This window comes from Artemia franciscana, chromosome 12, assembly GCF_032884065.1.
Source record: "Artemia franciscana chromosome 12, ASM3288406v1, whole genome shotgun sequence".
NCBI classification, from domain to species: domain Eukaryota; kingdom Metazoa; phylum Arthropoda; class Branchiopoda; order Anostraca; family Artemiidae; genus Artemia; species Artemia franciscana.
Window position 1 is genome coordinate 28,767,461 of NC_088874.1, and position 19,740 is coordinate 28,787,200.

Sequence of the window (19,740 nt, forward strand, 5' to 3'; positions counted from 1 at the left end):
GTATCAGCATTATATTAAAAAACCATCAGAAATTTAATTTTATAAGCAATTTTTTCAACTGGAAGTAAGAAGCAACATTAAAACTGAAAACGAGCAGAAATCATTCCATATATGAAGGAGTTGCCCCCAGCTCATGACCTTAGCGTGGTCTTTACGCTAAGGTTCGGCTTTTTGTCTCAATTTTATAAGAACGGCTCCTGAAAGACAAAAGCAGTTTAATTAAGATAGAAATCTTTTTTAATAGTGCTAAATAGCGTGAAGAGCAAGGTATTGAGCAGGGAGCGACCCCTTCAGATACATAATAATTTCTGTTCCTTTTGAACTTTAATATTGTTCCTTACTTTAAGTTGAAAAAACTTGTTTTTTTATTATATAAATAAAAAGACTGAGCGGAGATGAGAAAAGAAGAGTCAAACTTGGTAATAATGCGCTAAAAGGTAAAAAAAAATGCATGGTTAACGCATGGAACATGTTTTAAAAAAAGAAGAAAAGTCACATATTAACACAATTGACTGACAACAAGCAGATCAAACTGTGAAAATGGATTTGTAGGTGGCGCTTGTAAGAAAAAGCTTGTGACGCTTTTAACATAACAAGCTTGCTATACGAGCAGCCGGTATGAAAATTGAGCTCAAACAAAACAAGAAGGCATATAAAACGGAAAAATTAACTGGAATCTCTTACACCAACCCCCTTTCAAAACACAATTTCACTTGTTGATAGATAGTCTATCAGAACTAAGGTTGATAGGCACGGAATATGGGTAATTCAAATAGTCAATGAGTTCTAGGAGCCATTTGAGACCCCAAATAAAATATTTTCTAAAATTTATGACTGAGTATGTCCACAGAGCTTGCAAGGAGTTATTTACATTATATGAGCTTTGCATACTGCGAATGCCCACTAGAATTGTATTTTTCAATGCAATATTGCTTCTATTTCAAATTCATATTCAACACCAGAAATTTATATGTTTTTTCTTTAATTTCAGAGAAATACTACATGGACAAGTGCAGGGAGGAACGAGTAAAATGGGTTTTTGCTGTCAGGATAAAAATAACCTCATATTTTAAACATTATCGCATACATTCTTAGCTAAACCTAAGAAAAGAAGGCACATAAGAAAACGAAAACTTTAATTTCATCAAATTGCCGAACAATTAAATAATTCAGCTCGTGTGCGCACTGTCTATAATATATGTAAAATAAAATATATTCATATAAGTTTATATACAAATTAGTTTTTCACAAACAGAAAACAAAACAAATATAGCATTTTCATTAAAAAAAACAAAAAAAAAAACACAGATCTATGGAACGCACTAAGAATGTTAACCCCTTAAATCAAAGTTTTTGGTTTTTCGTAATTAAATGTAAATAGAAAAACGGAAGAAACATTAATCCATATCCAACTTAGATAAGAACAAGTTAACATCCCAATACACGTGTAGATAAGACATAAGTGTTAATCACTTCAGTAACCGACACAACCATAATTTATCAGAACTTAGCCCCCCCCCCTTGAAAAAAAAACGGAACTCAAAATATATTTGGTTCTCTCAAATTACTCGTCAAATTTTGCTAATTTAATAAGGGGAAATTCCACTTTTATCCCCCACGAAATATAACTTTAAGCTTACTTAACACCGTAAGAAAATAATCCCAATTTGAGCTTGTAAAAGGTTTATCACACATGTACTGGATCCTTTAGATTTTCTTCTAATTCTTAGAAACTCCTTTAATATGAGAGTAACAACAGGCCAACTTAAAAGATGGAAAGGGGTCATACTGCTAAGGTAGGCTAATACGGTTTTTCAACAAATCAATTGTTCAAAAAAAAAATCAGAGCAATTTCTTTTCTTTTAATATGACGTCATAGAAGTGTCGTCAAATAGAAGGGGTCTCTTTAGCGTAATTTTCCTTTTTCTTCATCAAATAATTTACCTAATGAAAGTAATTTAAATAACCTTTATTTAAAAATTAACAATAATTTTATCATTTTCTGCTTCCTTGTGAAGGTCTATTGATTATTTGAAAAGCATAAAGGAAAAAGATACGACTTGTACGCTTAGCAACGTTGCATAGTCTAACTAAAGTCTTACGGAAACCGAATTGTTCTAGAGGGTGGTTATCCATATCCTGGGAAGAGCATCTCCTGTAGCCCTTCCCTAGTTATATCAATTCTCGAAGACAGAACAGTCCTAATATGCGGTTGCTGAATCATTTAGGTAAGACTTGGTACCATTGAATTTCCATGCACCCAATTAACATAGCATCAAACAGTGTTGCCGGATAGGGTAAATTAACACCCTACAGGTATTCCTTTTTTAGTGTTAGCAAATTAAATTATGAAGATCAACAGGTTTTCATTTTTTTTTAAGTTTCACCTTAGCGCATTTTAATTAGAAAATGGAATTTTAGGCACATTTTTGTTTTAATGGACGCACTTACACCAGACATCTGGTACGTTTGTTAAAAAATAAAAACAAAGTTACGGAAGGAGGGAAATGCCTCGAAGGTATGATTTTAATGTTAAAACGTGTCAAGTCTCATTGAGCCTTCAGATAATTACATAATTAGTTCTAAGGAAGAAACGAGAGCGTAGAAATTGATATATAATTCCAAGGGCATTTAAATAATATAACAATAATGTTAAATATTAAATTTAATATTAAAAGAGTCTATCAATATTTTCGACATTTTAATTTATGACAGTCTGTCCGCATATCTAATGAAAACCGAAATTGTAGACAGGCAAAATCTGTTGCAAGGCAAAGGATACTTATTCAATCTACTTGGTAACTTCTCTTTCATTGATCTCAAGTTGGTTATTGTTTTTTGATTCAGTGTCTTTTCTCCTCTCGAACAAAAATTACCCCAAACAGGAGTAGGAAAACCGTCCCCGAAACCTCCTACAGGCCACAACAGCATTTACACTCTACTGAAAAACAAAATGCATTGTTAAAAGTTTCTCTTTCATAAATATAATGTAGAATATATGTTATAACCGCTTCTGAAGCTTAGAAATCAAACTTCAGATAAAGCACTGCCTAGGCTTTGAAATAAACCGTACCAGTTTTCACACTAAAATTGTCTCACAAGAGACTGATTTGTACCATCTGAACAACAGGCTAAAATTAAAAATAAGAAGAAAATTTTCGATAAAATAAAACTTCGAACAGACATCTAAGCAAGAAAGGAGCAGCTAAAATCAAAAAGTTCCCGAAAATTCGACTGCATCGAAATATTTATAAATCTACCACGTTGGGAATGCTGCTCAAATAGCAATATTCTAAAAACTGTCAAAGTAGTTAATTCTAAGCTTAAAATTACTTGACAATGTAAATTCGAATATTTTAAAAGTCCTAAAAAATCAAAGATTTGTAATCTTCGAATTTCCAGAATGGAATTCCAGCATTCGTGTAAAAACAAGTGGAAAAAAGAAGAAGAAAATGTACAATGTGCATATTTTTTCTCAAATCTTTCCCGTGATAAAAAAAAACAAAAAAAAAAAAAAAAGTTCACCGGTAATTAAGAATATCTGATATATTGTAAAACTAGAATAATCTATCAAAAAAAGAAGAAAAACACTTGTTATGCAGTATTTTTTATAGCTTATGCAATACCTTACATAAACTGGTAAGCTAAGTTAATTTTTGTATCCTCACTGTCCCGCCTGGAGGTCGTATCTGACATTCTCACACTTCTAAGATAGTTAACAAAAACTGTTTCGTAAAATTTTCTAAAATGATGAATCAGCAGGGCAATGTAGATCATGAGGACCAAAATTTTATTGAGTAAACACAGCCCTTGTTGATACTGCTTTTAAGAATTTTTTTGACAATTTTCTTAGAAAAGTGAAGATGTCAGATACGACCCTTAAGCATGACAGCGATGATCATGCCTATCATTTACCAGTTTCGAACCCCCTCCTCCCAAGATTTGCCTGACTCGTAAAAACATCACAAAAATACACATAAACAATTTTCTTTATGCTTTTTAAAAGTTTTTATGTGACCCCTCCCCCCTGAACTAAAATCCTAGATACGCACTTGGAGATGTTATAAGGTAATGTACCAGCTACCAACTAGCAACACTTAATTTTGGCTTGAATAAACATAATTTTAATTATATTTTACTACAATTCAAAAAGCATAAACCAGTGCAAATGCCGAAATCTTAAAAAGTTCCATGTAACAACGTCGCCATCTAATTGTTTGATTGCCCAAAGCAGATGTCATTACTGAACCATCTACCGGTGCCTAAACAAAAGTTTAAAAATTTTAGATTTTTGCTGAGAAGTTCTAAAAAAAGAAAAAGTTCTGACCGTAGGTAGCACATTAATAAGATTGGCTGTAAAAAGGGTAACATGTCGGTAACAGGTACTTTGCCTTACTGCAAAAAATGTTGCACTTGCCTCACTTCCATTACTGTACAAGCGCTCCGGGAAAAAATCATAATGATAATTAATTAGTAAAAATTAACTGCGATAACTAAATGTAATGAATTGATTATTTGTTAGTTTTTTCGTTCCAAAACACCAGATAAAAAAAAGTGGTGATTTTTTTTTGTATTATGAGTGCAGGAAAAATAAATTGTTAGTTTTTTGCTTATTAACCACTTATGGGGATAAAATAATAATTTTAGGATAGAAATCATAACATGTGATTAAATACATTTATAAATAATCAGCTTTTGGAACGCATCTCATATTTCAGTCAATGCTTAGTTGGCGGAATCTTAAAACCAATTTAGCTCCATGAACCAAATCCAAAATTAATCACTCTTTTCAATGAAATTGTACTAAAGAAACAGGCCACATTGAGGTTTAGCACTTTGACTATATATTTAACTAAAATGTATGCGCTTTTACCCTAGCTTCAAACAGATACTCGTAAAGGAACAATATTCTCCTGTTGCTACAATTCAGTTGCCAGATTTAGCTATTTTGATTTTTGTCAGCCAAAAATTAAGACATTTCAATTTTGTTTGGGGGCTAGGTGGCATTTCCAGTTATTTTTCAACGGTAATAGCCATTGAAGTTTTCTAGATTTCCATGGCAGGAAATCATCCAAAAAACTGAATTATCACGGAAAACCAAACGTAAAGTTGTTATGTTCAATGTTATACTTAAAATCGATGCTTTTAACAGAATATCTTTCCTGGCTGAACCTAATGTTATAGTGCAAAAAAAAAAAAAAATCGACATTACTTTGGCCGTATGCTGGAATTTAACTAGGACTTGTATGAAATTGTATTCTTCAACTACATTAAAATATTGAAATTAATTGTGAAGAACTAAAAGTTAAAAACAAAAACTATTCAGCATTAACACGATTTTGTTCTCTCCGAGGAATCATAAACCACCTGCAACTCACAAAATTATCTCTTATCAAAATTCGCTCTCCTTAAAATTTTTTGCCGTACCTCTCCTTAAGAAAGAAATTTTACTTGTCAAGTAGACAAACACAGATCCAGCGGGGAACTTGGCTCGAAACGAACCAGAAATTACGCTGTCTTAAACTTAGGTCAATATCACTAACAAAAATTTTCACTACTTATCTGAGTCTATTGCGTTTAAATCGATAAATAATAATAAAAAAAATATTGATTAAATTGGCAAAATTCATTTCCCTACTTTCAATTCAATGAAATCTATCAAATTAAACCATCACTAGGGCAAGAAAGGAGTATTAATTTCCCCAAATAAACCTACATCCAATCGAGGCAAGAAATCACGATCTTGGATTGCAACTATACATAACTATGATAGCTTAATTTAGATTTAATTCAATTAAAATGATACGGGGGAAGGGACAATAATGTTGGATAATGGTGGGATAATGTTGGACATTCGTTCCCCTCCCTGAAAGAAAATATTTTCTATCCATTGTGTTTTTATGGGCCTTTCCACATAAAATCAAACAACGACACTCGTTGCTCCCCAAGTTGCCACCTAGGGGAGCGCTTGCAGCTTCCAGAAGAAAATAAGGGTTTTTAAAAATCAAAAACTAACCAAAAAGAGGCCAAACGTTTCTACTAGTGATTTCAGAGCGAGTCTGAAAGGCAATAGTGGGCACAGATCTTCAAAGGGAATAGTTTCAAAAGGGGGAAATTAGAAAAAGAATATAAGAAAAAAAGACAACAGGTTGAGCTAAACTGCAGATACATCAAAACGTTTCAAGAGGAAATCAATCTCAGAAAAAAAAAAAAAAAAAAAAAAAAAAAAAAAAAAAAAAAAAAAAAAAACTGAAACCTACAGGAAGAAAAATATTTAAATTTTAAATCTCAGGGGGTGAGGGTAACAACTGAAATAAAAACTACAGATTTGTAGAAAATAAGAGTTTAAAAAACAATAGTGGGCATATTATGACTCAAAAGAGTAAACAGGAATATAAACATCCGATGTGTTTTGAGAAGCATTGAAATAGGTATGCGAAATGACGTAACGAGCAAATAGAAATTTCATTAAAATAACAGTTTTTTTCTTTAGAATTTAAAATACTAACGGCTAGGGTATTGGTTTTACTTAAAAGCCCCTTCTCACAATTGCTTCCCCTTGTAAACCACACATCCAACCACAGGATCAAAAAACTCACTTTCAAAATTCACATGAATTATTAAAATTATTATCGTTATTCCCCCCCTCCCATTTAAAAAAAAATGTTGCTACTATAATCGACGCTAATCTGGCAACTTTTTTGCAGTAAAATTTATACGGTGTTTGTTCGTCATCTAAATTATTTAAATACATAGATGGCATTCCAAAAATTAATAATAAAATTTGCTTTAAAATCCATCATTGAGGCTTATTCAGTGTTTAGGAGTGACTGTTTGTGACCTTGGAAATACAAATAGTTAGGGGATTCGTTTTCTCTGATTTAATTTTAATCTGATTAATTTTTTTTTATTCAATTTGCATTCAGCTGTATTTATACTGAAATACATCAGAAAATGACTCACGACACCGCTCATCGTCATAATAGAACTAATTCTCCGTCAAAAAACATATTTATCCCTGAAGATAAAGACTACTAAAATCTTTCAAGAATTGGAAAACCTAACATTGCCCCATCAGTGGCGTCAATTCCCAAAAATTATAAGGGGGGAATATATTTTTGAATGAAATACTCCAAAAAAGATACTTTTCAAAATCTATGGGATGCATGCCTTCTGCCCCCAATTGACACCACTGCAATTTGGCCTTAGAATGTATCCTTAAAATAAATTATTTACAAAAGCATTAACAAATCCCAGAAAGTTAATTTATGACACAATTTAATGGGAGTCGAGATTGATTAAATAATCAAACAGTTTTGACGCCATATATAGTCTGTGATGTACTAATTATAAACGTAACGTTTGAGTGAACTATTACATAAACAGAATGCAACTACTTACACATTTCCGTTCTGGTGTTTAAGCAACACAGAGGCAACATCAAGTAATTGTAAAATTAAACAAAACAAGTCAATAAGTTATAATTTCAATTGGGAAGCATATATAGGCTATATTAAAAGGATCTGCCGCCAAAAAGATTAATCCCACAAGACCCTTCACATATCACAAGAATCAAAAGAACGAAATGGCACGGACAAAATACTCACATCACAACACAACACTTTTTCTTTTTCTTTTTAAGCATAACCCTTTCTACTTGTCCATCACCACTCGGTGGCACAATGATACCGTGCTGGACTTCAACTGGTACTGACTTTGGACTCGGTGGCGCTTCCACTGGTGCAACCTGGGTCATTGATCCATTTTTAATTGGTGAAGCAGGGGGCGTTGCCAGCAGAATTGTTTCTTTCTCTGGACTGATCAAAGAATCAACCTGATCATGAGATTCAGATTGACTCGGAGAACCAGGCTTGACAACTTCCGAAAAAGGTCGACCTTCTTTGATCAGATGTACTAACTCATCAGCTTCTCGACTCAAGTCACCATCGGGTCGAAATGGGTTGTCTGTACCTTCAGAGCTGAAATGAAAATCGAAATAATCAGATCCCAAAAAACTTAAAACTTCCTCATATCCCCAAGTGAGAAATTTAAAACGAGTACATACTACATACATACAAACAAATATATATACATACATACTGCATATAAACGGATTACAATGCTAATGATTTGTCAAGTGAAAAACGCGTATCTCAATAGGTTTTCGGATAATCAGAGCATAAGAATGGTATTTCAAAGAAGCTGTAATTACCGGTTTTTAGCATTTAATTAAAGTCCTCTATCAGCTCACCGAAGGAAATACTGTATTTTACAATAAAAAGGTACTACCAGAGGGAAAAAGCACCATCTTAAAAATAATATCCGTGAATGTTGTACTCACAAATTTATTACCTGAATAGATACCAGATAATATGCCGCAGCCTATATTCTTTTTTGAGGACTGGAATCCCTGTCAAGTGAAAAAAAGGACATATTTCCTTGTGACGGTAGGAAACCAGCCTAATACACGCTGCAGAAAAATATTGGCTTCAGATACCCATTCTATAGCCCTTTTGAATAGCTGATAGGCTATATGTTACGGACAGACCAATTAACATACAATAATTCAACAGGTAAATGGACAAGTCCTGGATACTGACTAGAGACTGAGATTCAAAGGAGCTGACTTCTAACATTCTAAAGGCAGCTAAATAACTCAAAAAGGGCATGAGTTACATAGAGTGGGGCCGATAACTTCATTATCTTTGGCGTGCCAAAAAATCATAATCCGGCCCTCATCACAAGAGTCAGTGACATTTTTCGGTCAAAATCCAACTTTCTTAAGTCAATGATATACATATCCGAGATATTTAGTAAATGAAAACCATTTCCATGGTGTTTAAATTAACACCAGGTTAGGAAAACACTGTGCCCTGTGGTGCTTACTTATTTTTTTCTTATGTGTTAATTATGCATGCTTATGCTTACTTATCCGTTTGAGCAGGGAAAATACACAGAAGTATATCTTTAGTAAACTTCACCAAAAGAAATTGAAAAAAAAATCACTCAAATAGGCAAGCACAGAGTGGGGATGGGTTCAAGTAACTCCCACCCACCCCCGTAACCTTGATATTTGTACGACTTACATTTATTTCCTAATTTGCTCATTCCATTCACCTGTTTTGTTTTGTTTTTTAACACTACCCCCAATAAAAGAGACAAATTTCTGCATACATGTCTGCATTAAATGATCCAAAACTTTTGGTGTTTTTTTCCTTCGATCCGTACTCATAGAAAAAATCATTATGACTGTACATAATGATTGGTCAATTATATATAATTGGCAAATATTTTTATATATAATTGACAATATATATATATATATATATATATATATATATATATATATATATATATATATATATATATATATATATATATATATATATATATATATATATATATATATATATATATATATATATATATATATATATATATATATATATGTCGACATTCAACGGTGATAGTCAGAAATACTTCTTTTCTCCGTGGATTGAGCCAACATTGCCAGTTAACTTTTTCAGGTTTATGCAAGGTTGATGATGACAGGTTAGGTTGGTTTTCAATCCATTTCTGATGTTTATAACCTAACTTGACCTAACATAACTTTAAATTTTACCAGCAAAACTTGCATAAGACTGAAAAAACTGATTCGCAAAGGCAATTGAATCCAAGCAGAGAAAAAGGAATTTCAGTCATTCACCTGTATATGTCGGCATTAACCAGATTTCAGACATTCACAGTAACATAAGTATAATAAATTATACATTATATATACATAGTATATTATATACATAATATAGTATGCATTATATTGTATTATATTTAATTACATAAATTTGATATATAAATTTGGCCAAAAAATAGAAGCGGATTTACACAGCATGGGTTTGGGATAGTCGACATGACACATCGTTGGTTAATGTGCCTTCTCCTCTTAGGTCAAAGTTATTCCAGAAATTCTATGAATTATCAAGAAAATTTGCCAACTAAAATGAGAATACCGGAATAGCAATAGAGTACTGGTCCAAAATCTATTTGGCTACCAAGATAAGAAAGTTTTGGCAATCAGTCTAGATAGTTAATCAATAAGACACCAAGAAAGAGCTATAAAAATCGATGACAAATTTGAGCTGTTTCCACGAAGGAAATTATGCTGACTGATAAAAACTTTTAATGACAAATTATCAATAGACAATCGATTCTTAATAGCTCGAAAAGGTAATAAAATATTTAGTTCTTAACAATTGCATTTCGAAACTACCGGTTGATAGAAGAAGAGTAAAAACGTAAATTTTTATTCCAAAATATTACAGCAACATCTATTTACCGAGGCAAAGACTAACAAGAATTCCACCTAAGGTAGGACACATTTCATTGCATTCAGGGTGTCCAGCATCAATTATGACACTTCAATATTTAAGAAACAATGAGTCAAACAGCGAATATCCTTAACGTTTATGTACTATAGGCAGGCGCGCACCCACGGAGGGGGGAGGTCTAAAGGGGTTGTAGCCTCCCCCTTAAGAAAAAAATTATGTTTTTAAATCTTATTTAATCTGCCTAGTTGTATCATTCATTCCTTAGTCCCCATTCAAAACTTGCGTTCAAATAGCTAAAATAAACTTTAAGTAATGCCTTAAAATACCGTTTTTCCAAGGAATTTTTAAAGTTTTCCCTTGGTTGACTCAGAGACCCCCCAGTCAGCCCCCCTAATTATTTTTTGAGTGCACCACTGAATATGGGGAAAAACAAAACAACGATAAAGAGCAAAGGTTAGAGGAGAAGGCTAAAAGGATCTTGTGCTTTAAAGCTCTTATTTTAAATTCCGAGTAGATCCTGTGACATTGGGGGGAGTTGGAGGGGGAAACCAGAATCCTTGGAAAACGTGAAAATTCGGGTATTTTTATCTTACGAATAGGTCATCGGATCTTAATGAAACTGTATAAATAGAAGGATCGTATGTCTCAGATGCTCGATTTTCGACTCGAATTGGATCCGGGGACACAGGGGGTTGGAGGAGGGAAACAGAAATCTTGGAAAACGCTTAGAGTGGAGAGATCGGGATGAAACTTGATGGGAAGAATAAGCATAAGTTCTAGATTCGTGATTGACATAATTGGAACTGATCGGGTGACCGGATCTTAATGAAATTTGATATTTAGAAGGAATTCATGTCTCAGAGCTCTTATTTCAAATCCCGACCAGATCTGTTGACATTGGGGGGAGTTGGAGGGGACATGGGAAATCTTGGAAAACGCTTAGAGTGGAGGAATCGGGATGAAGCTTGGTGGATAGAATAAGCAAATGTCATAGATACGTGATTGACGTAACCGTACTGGATTCGCTCTCTTTGGGGGAGTTGGGGGGAGGGGTTCAGTTCTTTGGCGAGTTTGGTGCTTCTGGACGTGTTAGGACAATGAAAATTGGTAGGCGTGTCAGGGAGCTGCACAAATTGACTTGGTAAAGTTGTTTTCTCAGATTCGACCATCTGGGGGGCGAAAGGGAGAGGAAAATTTTGAAAAAATGAGGTATTTATAACTTACGAGTGATACGTGATACGTAAGTGATACGTAACTTACATAGATACGTGATTGACGTAACCGTACTGGATTCGCTCTCTTTGGGGGAGTTAGGTGGTGGGGTTCAGTACTTTGGCGAGTTTGGTGCTTCTGGACGTGCTAGGACGATGAAAAGTGGTAGGCGTATCAGGGAGCTGCACAAATTGACTTGATAGTCGTTTTGCCCGATTCGACCATCTGGGGGGCTGAAGGGGGAGGAAAAATTAGAAAAATTGAGGTATTTTTAACTTACGAGTGGGTGATCGGATCTTAATTAATTTTGATATTTAGAAGGACATCGTGACTCAGAGCTCTTATTTTAAATCCCGACCGGCATTAAGCCTCTGATTTTCCTTTTAAATCAATCTATTGATTCTTAGAATTCTATTAGAGCCCATACCATATGAGCTCTTGGCTCTAGCTCTTCTGACCTCTCATGACAAGTGCCATATGAGCTCTTAGCTCTTGTTTTACTTAAAGGCGCACTAAATACGGATATTTTCTTTCAAATGAGCCCTGCCCCAGCCTTCTACGACGATTGGATCAATATGATCACCCTGGGACAAAAGAAGAAAACAAAATAAAAAAGTAGACACATCGGTGCTTTTAATGCAAATGATTTTCTTTGTTTTTCAAGGTAGGAAGGGGAGCTGTAATCTCTTGGGTGGGGGTTTTCGATCCGATTCCATCCTCAAGGGGTTTCAGGCTCTTTTTTCAAATTCTTAGAAATTTGTTTTCGAAGTAAGCTTTTATTTTAAATATGAATCGAAATAATAGTTACCAGTCCTGAATCAGCCACAAATGGCATTTTTTTTAGTCTTTAGGCAGTTTGTTCTTCAAACGCGTTTTAAACTTTTAGTTACTACAGACCGTTATTTAAATTTGTATTTACTATGTTGCTGCAACCATGATACAATGTGGAAATTAAAACAAATAGTACACATGAGTGATTAACTGTCAGCAATGTTATTTATAAAAAAAAAAAAAAGTTCATGAATGCCAGTGAAACACAAATGGACGGACACACAAATTCCAAATAGCAAAGGAAAACTGCATAAGCCAATTGATCGGATATCCTCAAAAACAGGTTTCATTATTTGCTAATTTCTATATACCATGCAATTAACCAAAATTGTATTTAATTAACCTACTTTTTTCCCTTTTATTTTCTGTTTATCAAGAAGAACAAAGTTTTTCAAAGAGCGAAGACGAAAATTAAAACGCACAAAAATTACTGCTTCGCGGTTTACAGAATATATTTTTAGAAGATCGTTCGCTCCCAGGGCCGTAAACAGGGGAAAGGGGGAAAATCCATTGGGCCCAGTGCGATATTATTAATCCTTTTTCTCGAAAATTTACGGTAAAGGATTAACTGTTAAAAAGCTACGAAGAGGCAGCTCAAAGAAATTTGGCTCTGGGTCATAGTCTTGGCACTTACTGGCCTTGTTCACCACGAAACTTCAAGATTTTTGAAATTTTATGGGCAATTTCTTATATTTCTCCTTCGAGGCACCTAATTTGTGCTTGTTTTCCTACAATATACATCCCCGCGTAAATACATTCCTACATAATTGTTAGGTTGTTGAGATAGTTCCTTATTTATCTTTGGATTTACGCCAGTTTTTAGTGAGTTTAAAGTCAAACTCATTTCTAGCCTAAGACTATTTGATCTTTTTAAGAGGGTCATAAAAAAAAGAGCCAAAAACCGATCTCATCTTGCCATCCCCAATAAAAAAGAATTCCAATAAACAAGCTGCGCACAATTGCGGTATGTAGTTACGAAGCAGCAAGAAAATCAGCGACGGATCCAGAGAGTAGGGGGGATGTGACCACTCCCTCATGCATGGATGCAGATTTTACCAAAGAGTAATAAAGGCATCAGAATTTAAACCTACGATAATCCGCTTTAATATACCAAAGACAGTGAAAAATAAATTTGATTGTTTGAATTATTGAAGTGGAAACTGACACAACCATATTTGTCTTGAAACTTGGAAAAAAAAAAACAGAAATTCTTTTTTTTTAAATAGGCCTACATAAGCTGTTATGCAGTTTTTGGTAGTAGAGAGCGCCGGATTTAAAGAAAGGAAACGCAGGCCTAGGTGAAAAACCAGCAAAAAATCAGCCAAAAACATGTAGTGTCAAACAACTTGAAAAGATTCAGTTTTCATTTGAAGGTGTAGTTGTCTTTGGGAGCCCATAGATAATTAATTTAAAGATTAATTACCGACGTGACAACATTGCCGTAAATGAATTACTGTGCTATCAACTTAAGAAATATTCTAGAAAATCACTGTTCTCACGTATGAATACGTCTATGATGGTCCAAAGAGGCAATATCTATTTTATTTTTATATCCTTGTTACGCTAAGACAAAAAAACCTAACTAAGGATGATAATAACTTATAGCAAAACCAGAGCCGAATCCAGGATTTTGTTCGGGGAGGGGAAGAGTACAAAAAAACTTAAAAAACGCATTTACGTATTTACGAGTAGGACAAACATTTTAGGGGTGGGGGTCGAACACCCTAATCCCTTCCCTGAATAGGGCCTTGAGCACAAGTAGCTCAAAACATGTTTTATTTCTGCAGCGTTCTCATCGCGTATTATACTTTTATAGTAGCATACGTTTAACTCAAAGTAAAACGTTGCTTCATACGAAAGTCAAACAAATTAAATCCTTGAAGGAGATAAATAAATACTAGTTCAGAATATTTTTCAAACCGCAAGAGACAAGTTCAATCACGTACATAGGAACTTATTTCAGGGAGGAAACTGTAAAAGGGAGGACGTACAAAACACTAGTCTCAAGATTTCGGGGCAGGACACTGTCACAACACCCCATTTCCCTACATACATCCCCTGACAAGTATTTTTGAATGAAATTGTGAAATGTAATTTCTTTAAACTTTAGGAGAATACGGGAGAGGCTAAAATAAACAAGTGAATAATGAACATTTGATAAAACTTGTTTCAACAAGCCATTCAGTCATCGCAGATAAATTAAGACATTTTATGAGAAAAGGAAAAGGGATAAGAATAAACTGTCTTAAGAAAAACTAGACTAGACTATTTTATTTGCAAATAAAATTCTCATAAAATAACACAAAACCATTTTGAGCATATCTGTGTTGCGAGCAAACATAAAGTGTTGTTATTGAAAAACAAAGGTGAGAAAATAAAATTAGAAATTCTAGAATCATAGAAAAAATCAAATAGGAACCTAGAAAAATAATTACCGAAGTGAGAAAAAAGAGTGAATGTGAAGTGAGAGGATAGATCATAACAATCTTAATCGCATGGCTATGATAAAACGAGATAGAGCAAATAATAAATTATCTAAGTTACGTGAAAAGTAATTTAATAAATAATTTCAAGACTAATGAAACAGTAAAAAAAGGGGGGGGGGATAAAATTCAGCAACGAAAATATTCAACACACAACACGGCAAAGAGCACGGGAAAGAACGGTATGAAAAGCTAGACATGAAAGAAAAGTATGATTGGCAGAACAAGGTAAAACATAAATTGAAAAAACTAAAAGATCAAAGTACATACACACTATCATCATACAAAGCTGGGGCAGTCGAATGATGCCCCATATCCTATTTAAAAAAAAGTCGATTCTATGGGGAAAACTTTATCCTAGAACTATTTCTAAGCCAAGGAAGTTGGATAGAAATATTCCCACCGTCTCGCAGTCGACTTCCCTGTCTGGTACCTCATTGGTTAAAAGAACAATTAAGTTTACGTATCAAAATGGCTTCCTTTTATACGGAGTTTATCTCTCCAGCTTAGCAACTAGCCTTATAGGGTTTCTTTTTCTTTACATGTTTCGTTTAGAAAATTGCAATCGAGATGGCGGTGCAATCAAAGGTAGAATTACACACACTGTAAATCTTTGACTAGGGTCAGAAGGTTTTAATGCGCGGCGGGATCAACAATGAAAATAATTATCTTTTAAGGTCCAAACATCTTACTTTTTCCCAAGGGATGGATACATCTTTGAGCTAATTTGCAGAATAATTTTCCCCGGAAGTACTGGCATGGGTGCACTGAAGTTTACAACTTAAAACGCGTAATTACGGCATCTTTTATTACATTTTTTGCTCAAATCTTTAAGAGATATGTAATACCTGTAAAAACAGTAAGTATTGCCGTCTAAATTTTTATTTTAGCCCACTACCCATATCCGTTCCCCAGACTGATTTGAGAACCAATTCTTTCTGTTTCTTCTGACAGAGGGGCATCATATTTCCAACTTTAAAATGTGTATTTGAGTAACTGTACTGTGCATACTGCAGTATTTTTTTGCTCCGACAATTCTTAGACAACAGCATGAAAACTGCATACGAGTAAGTGTATTATCCCCTGATTTAACCCCCATTTCTGGATGAATCCATTATGTCTACAGGCATTTCCAGAAGGGGGGGGGGTATGGACCTATCTCAACAACTAGGTAATTCTATAAAATATAATTTCATGGTGCATCCACAATGTATACAGGCATAGCCCACTAGGCGAAGGACCATAAAAGCTATCTCAACAACTGGAAGATTAATTTCCTGAGAAACCGTATCGTATAAATTTTGTAACTCTTCTGAACAATTTTACACATAATATATATATATATATATATATATATATATATATATATATATATATATATATATATATATATATATATATATAGGAATACAGAAAATTAACAAAGCACATGCGAACTATCTGACAAAGAAAAGCAAAAAAACGTGCTTATGCTATCTTGGATATTTAATAACTAAAGCTAGCCCTTTTGGCCTATGAATACCTCAAATTGTGGCCGTCAATACCTTACGCCACTTAAAATACAAAATACTATTGTAATGAGACCGAAACTTACAGTAAGTTTAAAGTGAAAACAAGGAGATAGAAATTGAATTCTTATTCATATTTGAAGCATGTTGGAAACTTTGCGCAGGTTGGGGGATGTCAAACATCGTAGCTCGAGGTATGAACTCAGTCACTAATGTAGACAATTTCGATACTACAGTTCGCAGTAGCTCTGGCAATCAATGGAAAAGGTAAATTATAGTAAAGAACGTTCGTTCTTGAATTTAAACACAAAATTTAACTTTTTTGAATTGAAAGCAAAAGTTTGATTTCAATTGAAATTTATGTCTTTTACTGACCCCTCTTTGTTTGGTGGGAGGGGGAGGGGGGCAAAAATTTGAAGATCCGAAATCATAAAACAAATATGCTCTAAAGGCGAAACGATACATGTTTATTCGTTTCAAAAAGGCGCAACAAATATTATCGAAAACTACAGGTGAGGTGACAGATTTTTAGACCTAGTCTGCATTATGCCTTTTCAGGCAATCTGTGCCAAGTGCAGCGTCAGGAAAGCCAGCTTTTCGATCGCCATATTTAACTTTCCCTAAAAAACACTTTCAATGTGCTTAATTTGTCTTTTGAACCATCAAAGTCCCAGTAATGCAACTAGAGCTGTCAGAAAAGATAAAAGGCACTCGACTGACTTCACCTGATAAAGGCATAATGAACCCACGGCTACATTTGCCTGAAGAAAAACGGCAAAGATCAATGGCTAACCACTATATCAATTTTTTAGCCACAAAATCATCAAGTATCATATAGACTGGTCAGGGCAAAGATTACAATGAATAAAATTGTAGTTGTAAGAATCAACACCTTTAGTTGTAAGAATAATAAAAAAAAAACTTTTTTTTATTATTATAAAAAACTTACTACAAAAAAAAAAAAAAAAAAAAAAAAAAAAAAAAAAAAAAAAAAAAAAAAAAAAAAAAAAAAAAATGTTGATCGTTACTTTAAATCGACTCTCGCCAAAAAAAAGTCTTATATCTTATCTTAAAAAAAGACAAAAACAACTCAAAATAACTAAATCCAGACATCTTTTTACCCATTTACTGTCAGCCTATCAGCTACATGAAAACAGTCAAAAAGACAGGATTAGTGTCATTTGAACAACTCTGATTTCAGCTAAACCCACTTCACTAGCCATCTTTAAAATAACACCCTTATGTAGCAAGAGATGGTGACGAGAATATTGAGGGTTAGTGTTAATGCGCATGGCAATGCTGGACTAGAACATGATCCGCTGGGTTACAGCACGTTAAAGAAATATTCATTAAAACTATCCCCAACTTAGCATTTGTATTCTGTTCTTATTTCAGTTCCTCTCTCGTTTTACAAAACTTTCTACTAAGTTCATATCGTAACTTGGTCTTTTAATTAACAAATAGGGACACCCTTTGAATAAGAATCAGGTAAAAAGAAAGGTAAAGTAATTAACTATTTAAGTTAGTGATTTTTTTCTATATTACTTTAAATCCGGAAAATACAACGAGAAAGAATAATCGATCAAAATTAAAAATGTATCATGTTTAAAGAACACATTAATAGAGCGCCACCTAAAATTCCATTCTTCAGATGGCATAATATGAACCGGAAGAGAAAAGCATTAAACAGATCAACTTCCTATTGAATTGACAACATTCTAATTCTAGGGGGCCATACAGATTAATTCGTGCTCTTTTTTTCTTCCCTAATAAATTTTCACACATAAATTTCAAGTACAAAATCCAAAAATCAAGCTTTAAGAAAAGAACAAAAAATGAAGTTTATTGACGTTAAACGGCGAAACTATTTTCTAAAGATGTTAGAATCATTTTTGATGGCGAGGCACTCGGGCGCTAATCCCGTTTGGGGTCGCTAATAAACAAAGAGAAGAAATGCTGCAACTTCCAAAATCGCAGTTAAACACACACGATACGTATCATGACGTTAAACCTTGCCTTTTCCATATCTTTCTGTTTCACTCGGAATTTCAGGTAAGGAAGATGTTAGGTATTTAGACTACTTAGGAGAAGCTCCTTGTAGGTTTTCTTTCGAGAATAAACCCCTTTTTTCTATAGCAAATTTCTAATCTTTTAATTTGTAATTAAAACAATTATTTCATAATCAATCTCTTCTTGAAGATTACAGTCAATATCAATCAGAAACTTTTATTTATTGAGACGTAATAATGGGTATTACAAAATAAATGCTGTTCTTAACGCAAAGCAGCTTACAGACCCGATCCTGAAAGGAGACAAGGGGTTCAAAATCCGATAGACATGAGTTTTTTTAGGCAACTATTTTCAATTTATCCAATGAAATTTTTTCTTTTTTCGGGGGGAAGGGGGGGGGTGCTTCAGGCTTGTCTTAGAAGAATTTAGTTTCCATCCAGATTTTAATTTATTTAAATGCATTTTCCTCGGTATACATATATATATATATATATATATATATATATATATATATATATATATATATATATATATATATATATATATATATATATATATATATAGCAATATAACAACATCCTACAATGACTGCCAACATTTCAGCTTTAAAATTAAAAAAAGGAAGGATAAAAAACGGAGGAACGTTCCCTTGTCAGCACCTAAAACACTAAGATGAACATTTGACAAGGTCCACATTACAACTATGAAGAAATTTAGAAATGGAGACCTAGTGTAATTTTGACTTGAATACGCCAACTACCTGGTAGAATGAAGTCGAGATATTCCTAGAATACTACGGGGCTGTGAAAATTTCGATTAGCAAAAAAAAAAAAAAAAAAAAAAAAAAATGCGTTGCCTCTTCTCTCTTCTAATCTTCTTATATTTACCGACAATGAGACTAGTAAAGAAAAGGAAAGAGGTGACTCTTCCAATAGCTTTTTTCCAGAAAAAGGCACAAAATTTCTAGTATCTTAGCAGCCAGACAAGATTCTGGAAAATGGGCTGAGCCACTTTCAAATTCTACCCATTATAGATGAAAATGTATAACTGATTCTTTATTTATTTTTTTTTAGCAAGGTCATGACAGTGACTAGACTCGCTATTAATTTGACTTAACACAATGTTAACGGAAGCTTTGACTTCCGGCTTTCCTTTATTATAGAGGCTCTCTTATTCGCCTACATGCTTTCTTCTCCTTGCTATTAACAACCTGAATTAGAAGCGTATGAGCCGTGGAATCCAATCGAAAGATAACAAGGGAGCAGCATTGCCACTTCAGTTTTCTGCATAGACTTCACAAACCCCAAAAAACTGCTCATCTATCTATTTTTTTTTTAAAGTCTTTCAATATTGTCTAGTTTTTTCCCAGAC

At 33.7% G+C, this 19,740-nt stretch overlaps 1 protein-coding gene across 3 annotated transcripts in view; it reads right to left on the minus strand.

Annotated features, from left to right (window-relative positions):
- Window positions 1–1,119: 1,119 nt before the first annotated feature.
- Window positions 1,120–19,740, minus strand: part of LOC136033960 (uncharacterized) — a 167,792-nt gene continuing 149,171 nt past the window's right edge. Inside the window, exons 5-6 of one of the 3 annotated variants that reach the window (XR_010619067.1) lie at window positions 7,402–7,979; window positions 1,120–4,262 (exon numbers count right to left, since the gene is read on the minus strand). Coding sequence is in view for 2 of the 3 variants with exons in the window: in XM_065714985.1 (XP_065571057.1) it covers window positions 4,253–4,262; window positions 7,608–7,979 (382 nt within the window). In the remaining variant the exon portion in view is untranslated. The remainder of the gene's footprint in view (window positions 4,263–7,401; window positions 7,980–19,740) is intronic. The other 2 variants (XM_065714986.1, XM_065714985.1) reach the window with 2 other exon arrangements.